General features: G+C 28.5%; 2 protein-coding genes across 2 annotated transcripts; one reads left to right on the top strand and one right to left on the bottom strand.

The window, feature by feature from the left end:
* Positions 1-892: 892 nt before the first annotated feature.
* On the top strand, positions 893-2,723 carry LOC145130241 (uncharacterized). The gene is made up of 7 exons (XM_079065074.1): positions 893-1,045; positions 1,222-1,492; positions 1,577-1,598; positions 1,779-1,880; positions 2,152-2,287; positions 2,392-2,588; positions 2,684-2,723. The coding sequence occupies exons 1-7, from the start codon at positions 893-895 to the stop codon at positions 2,721-2,723; spliced, it is 921 nt and encodes a 306-aa protein (XP_078921200.1).
* Positions 2,724-2,796: 73 nt separating this feature from the next.
* LOC145130240 (uncharacterized) lies at positions 2,797-4,467 on the bottom strand. The gene is made up of 7 exons (XM_079065073.1): positions 4,315-4,467; positions 3,868-4,138; positions 3,689-3,782; positions 3,453-3,580; positions 3,297-3,372; positions 3,071-3,206; positions 2,797-2,967 (listed from the first exon to the last, which is right to left on the bottom strand). Exons 1-7 carry the CDS (start codon positions 4,465-4,467, stop codon positions 2,797-2,799), a joined length of 1,029 nt encoding a protein of 342 aa, XP_078921199.1.
* Between the last annotated feature and the right edge of the window lie 211 nt (positions 4,468-4,678).

Below are 4,678 nucleotides of genomic sequence, written 5' to 3'. Positions count from 1 at the left end.
GGAATATATTTATGTAACATTTTTTAAAAATAAATTTGTTGATGTTAAAAATTAAAATTATGAAGAATTCAAGTCATTTTTAGGATACAGTTATGATCGGATTTAGGTAATATAAACAAACTTCTTCATGAACATAAATTTGATAAATATCAATAGGATTGTAATCCAACATACAGTAAATTACCCAATACATCCAAAATTGACTTATAACAACCTACTTTTATTTGTATTAGAGGTATACTTAGAAACTGTAAGTTGATACATATTATGCAATAAATTTTCTGTAAGTTTATATATATTTGACTTCATGATTCGGTATATGGTTGAAATAGCAATGCAATTTGAAACTCTAAAAATACCTTTCAGATTTAACACAATCATTTATTTGGATGGTATTATACATAGATGCAAGTTTATTTTTAACATATAGTTGACCCCAAAATAATTAAAATCATACTTATTCCATAATTGACAAATTTGCCCTTTAATCGCAAATTTTCTGTACAGGGACATAATGGTAATTTTCTGTACAGGGATATAATGGTAATTGACAAATTTGCCCTTTAATCGCAAATTTTTGAGCATACACTGATTCTAGAGGGTGTTTGTATTTTATGTGTTTGAATCCTCGAATATGCTTTATTTTAATAGTCCAGGGACATAATGGTAATTTTCTGTAGAGGGACATATAGTTTGTGTTTGTATGTGTGTTTCTGTTTTATTTTCTTTGTTTGAATGTTTGAATATATTTTATTGCATTAATTGAGTTTGTTCTTATATTATTAGTACTCCAGGGACATAATTGTAATTTTATATGTGTTTATATTTTCTGTGTGTAATTTTCTTCCATTGTTTTTCTTATTATTGTATGTGTCTTTCTGTTATAGTGACAATGGCAGATAGAAACATCACTTTGATTAAAGACTTGGACAATATGAAGGATGATTACACACTAAAAGTGTCTATCATCCGGCTATGGAGATCACTTTCAGATGTTAACCCCATTATTTTCAAATCAATCGAGATGATATTGATGGATGAGATGGTAAAATCTGCTATTCCAATAACATTATTCAAAATCATTGTTTTGTTTATTTGCTCATTCCAATAACATTATTCAAAATCATTGATGGTTGAATAACTGATTCAATGTTGACCAATTTCTATTTATTAAAATACAACTGTTTAACATTATATAATATTCTTAAACTATGTGAATAGTGTACTAAAATCCGAGCAAGTGTCTATCCAAGAGATTTTCAAAGGTTTGAATCGAAACTGAAAGAAGATCAAGCTGTTTACATCCGATCCCCCACTATCCCTCCTAACAGATACAGTTTTAAAATAAGTGATGTAACCTCCAAGTTAAACTTGAATGGAAGAACAACTGTGAATGAGTGTCTACACATTCAATCAAAAACAACATACGGGTTTTCTTGTGTTTCGTTTGAAAGAATTATCTCTGCAACAACTACATCTAATGACTCGATTGGTAATTTTTCCCCCTTCTTGATTGTATATTATATTTAATTCTTTAATTTTACATCATTTTGACATATTGTATTATCATTTCTAGATGTTATTGGTGAAATTGTTTCGTTAGGAAAGCTTGATTCTCGTGATGTCAGCAAATCTTGACATAGGCTACCTTTACAAATCAGAAACTTAGAGTAACCATAACTTATCTTATATTATTTCTTATATTATATTCATTACTTTACACCTTGCATGTGTTATTTTAGTATTATATATTCATTTAACCATTATTATTTTTGCAGAGGTTTGCAGGTTAACGTGACGTTGTTTGGAGATATTGCATACCAATTGATTTCTTATCTTGAAGCTCATAAACAAGTTGGTCGTATGATTGTTCTTTTGCAGTTTGCAAAAATTAATGTCTATAACGGTACATTTTTAATACAAAGCAACGTTATTTTAGGATTTTATATTAGTCATTCTTTTGACTCTTTTATTTTGTTTCATCAAGACTACCTTCCGTTAACAGTTATTTTGAACACACACGGATGTTCATAAATGCCGATCTTCCCGATATTGTTACCTTGTAACAAACTATTTTAATAATTCATTGTTTTTTTGTTTCTTTTTAATAATTTTACTAATTTTATAATTAATCTCATAAATAAAAAACAGCTTGGTTGGATTACGAGGACTTCAAAACTCTTCTTCTTCTTTGACTGTTGATAGCTCTCAATCATATTCTGAATATGATGACTTTTTGAATAATCACAATGTTAAAAATGTTGTTGATTTGCCAGAACCACAAGAGGTATGTGAATAATTTAGTCGTCTTAATGTGATTTTGTTTTCTATTTGACAAATATTATAATTGTATTTATTTTCATGATCCTTTTCTATTTTATATTATTTTAGGAAGGAAAATTCATCATTGTTGGGACCATTTATGGTATTCGACAAGATACTGACTGGTACTATGATGCGTGTACAAACTATGAAAAGAAAGTTGATGCAAGGAATGTGTTTAGCGGTTCAGAAAGTAGTGATGCAAGTGTGGTTTATGAATGCTATACTGATAAGTGTATAAAAAAGGAAATATCTTCTGTTCCAAGGTTTTTTACATTTAACAAAATTGCAAATCGACAACTTAAATACATTATTAAACATCAAACATATTTAATATTTATTTATGTGGAAATTTTTATAGGTATAAAATACCTATTCGTGTCCACATAAATAAATATTAAATAGATATTTTAAGTTGTTGATTTGCAATTTTGTTAAATGTAAAAAACCTTGGAACAGAAGATATTTCCTTTTTTATACACTTATCAGTATAGCATTCATAAACCATACTTGCATCACCACTTTCTGTACCGCTGAACACATTCCTTGCATCAACTTTCTTTCCACAATTTGTACACGCATCATAGTACCAATCAATATCTTGTCGAATACCATAAATGTCCCAACAATGATGAATTTCCCTTCCTAAAAAATATAAAATACAAAAGGATCATGAAAATAAATACAGTTATAATATTCGTCAAATAGAAAACAAAATCACATTAAGACGACTAAATTATTCACATACCTCTTGTGGTTCTAGCAAATCGACAACATTTTTAACATTGTGATTATTCAAAAAGTCATCATATTCAGAATATGATTGAGAGCTATCAACAGTCAAAGAAGAAGAAGGGTTTTGAAGTCCTAGTAATCCAACCAAGCTGTTTTTTTATTTATGAGATTAATTATAAAATTAGTAAAATTATTAAAAACAAACAAAAAAACAATGAATTATTAAAATAGTTTGTTACAAGGTAACAATATCAGGAAGATCAACATTTATGAACATCCGTGTGTGTTCAAAATAACTGTTAACGGAAGGTAGTCCTGATTAAACAAAATAAAAGAGTCAAAAGAATGAGTAATACAAAAGCCTAAAATAAGGTTGTTTTGTATTAAAAATGTACCGTTATAGACATTAATTTTTGCAAACTGCAAAAGAACAATCACACGACCAACTTGTTTATGAGCTTCAAGATAAGAAATCAATTGGTATGCAATATCTCCAAACAACGTCACGTTAACCTGCAAACCTCTGCAAAAATAATAATGGTTAAATGAATATATAATACTAAAATAACACATGCAAGGTGTAAAGTAATGAATATAATATAAGAAATAATATAAGAAAAGTTATGGTTACTCTAAGTTTCTGATTTGTAAAGGTAGCCTATGTCGAGATTTGCTGACATCACGGGAATCAAGATTTCCTAACGAAACAAATTCATCAATAACATCTAGAAAATGATAATACAATATGTCAAAATGATGTAAAATTAAAGAATTAAATATAATATACAATCAAGAAGGGGGAAAAATTACCAATCGAGTCATTAGATGTAGTTGTTGCAGAGATAATTCTTTCAAACGAAACACAAGAAAACCCGTATGTTGTTTTTGATTGAATGTGTAGACACTCATTCACAGTTGTTCTTCCATTCAAGTTTAACTTGGAGGTTACATCACTTATTTTAAAACTGTATCTGTTAGGAGGGATAGTGGGGGATCGGATGTAAACAGCTTGATCTTCTTTCAGTTTCGATTCAAACCTTTGAAAATCTCTTGGATAGACACTTGCTCGGATTTTAGTACACTATTCACATAGTTTAAGAATATTATATAATGTTAAACAGTTGTATTTTAATAAATAGAAATTGGTCAACATTGAATCAGTTATTCAACCATCAATGATTTTGAATAATGTTATTGGAATGAGCAAATAAACAAAACAATGATTTTGAATAATGTTATTGGAATAGCAGATTTTACCATCTCATCCATCAATATCATCTCGATTGATTTGAAAATAATGGGGTTAACATCTGAAAGTGATCTCCATAGCCGGATGATAGACACTTTTAGTGTGTAATCATCCTTCATATTGTCCAAGTCTTTAATCAAAGTGATGTTTCTATCTGCCATTGTCACTATAACAGAAAGACACATACAATAATAAGAAAAACAATGGAAGAAAATTACACACAGAAAATATAAACACATATAAAATTACAATTATGTCCCTGGAGTACTAATAATATAAGAACAAACTCAATTAATGCAATAAAATATATTCAAACATTCAAACAAAGAAAATAAAACAGAAACACACATACAAACACAAACTATATGTCCC

Source organism: Lactuca virosa, chromosome 8 (genome assembly GCF_052849685.1).
Source record: "Lactuca virosa cultivar CGN04683 chromosome 8, Lactuca_virosa_CGN04683_v6, whole genome shotgun sequence".
NCBI lineage: Eukaryota > Viridiplantae > Streptophyta > Magnoliopsida > Asterales > Asteraceae > Lactuca > Lactuca virosa.
The sequence above is the reverse complement of the archived record's forward strand: the minus strand, read 5'-3'. Positions and strand labels throughout refer to the sequence as shown.

What these genes read in the sequence shown, in the direction of transcription:
- LOC145130241 (XM_079065074.1), top strand. Translation starts at nt 893, where the DNA reads ATGGCAGATAGAAACATCACTTTGATTAAAGACTTGGACAATATGAAG. An exon ending in GTTATTGGTGAAATTGTTTC is followed by an intron (nt 1,599 to 1,778) that starts GTTAGGAAAGCT and finishes TTATTTTTGCAG; the next exon opens with AGGTTTGCAGGTTAACGTGA. An exon ending in GAAATATCTTCTGTTCCAAG is followed by an intron (nt 2,589 to 2,683) that starts GTTTTTTACATT and finishes AAATTTTTATAG; the next exon opens with GTATAAAATACCTATTCGTG.
- LOC145130240 (XM_079065073.1), bottom strand. Translation starts at nt 4,467, where the DNA reads ATGGCAGATAGAAACATCACTTTGATTAAAGACTTGGACAATATGAAG. An exon ending in TACATCTAATGACTCGATTG is followed by an intron (nt 3,783 to 3,867) that starts GTAATTTTTCCC and finishes ATCATTTTCTAG; the next exon opens with ATGTTATTGATGAATTTGTT. An exon ending in AAAAATTAATGTCTATAACG is followed by an intron (nt 3,373 to 3,452) that starts GTACATTTTTAA and finishes TTGTTTAATCAG; the next exon opens with GACTACCTTCCGTTAACAGT.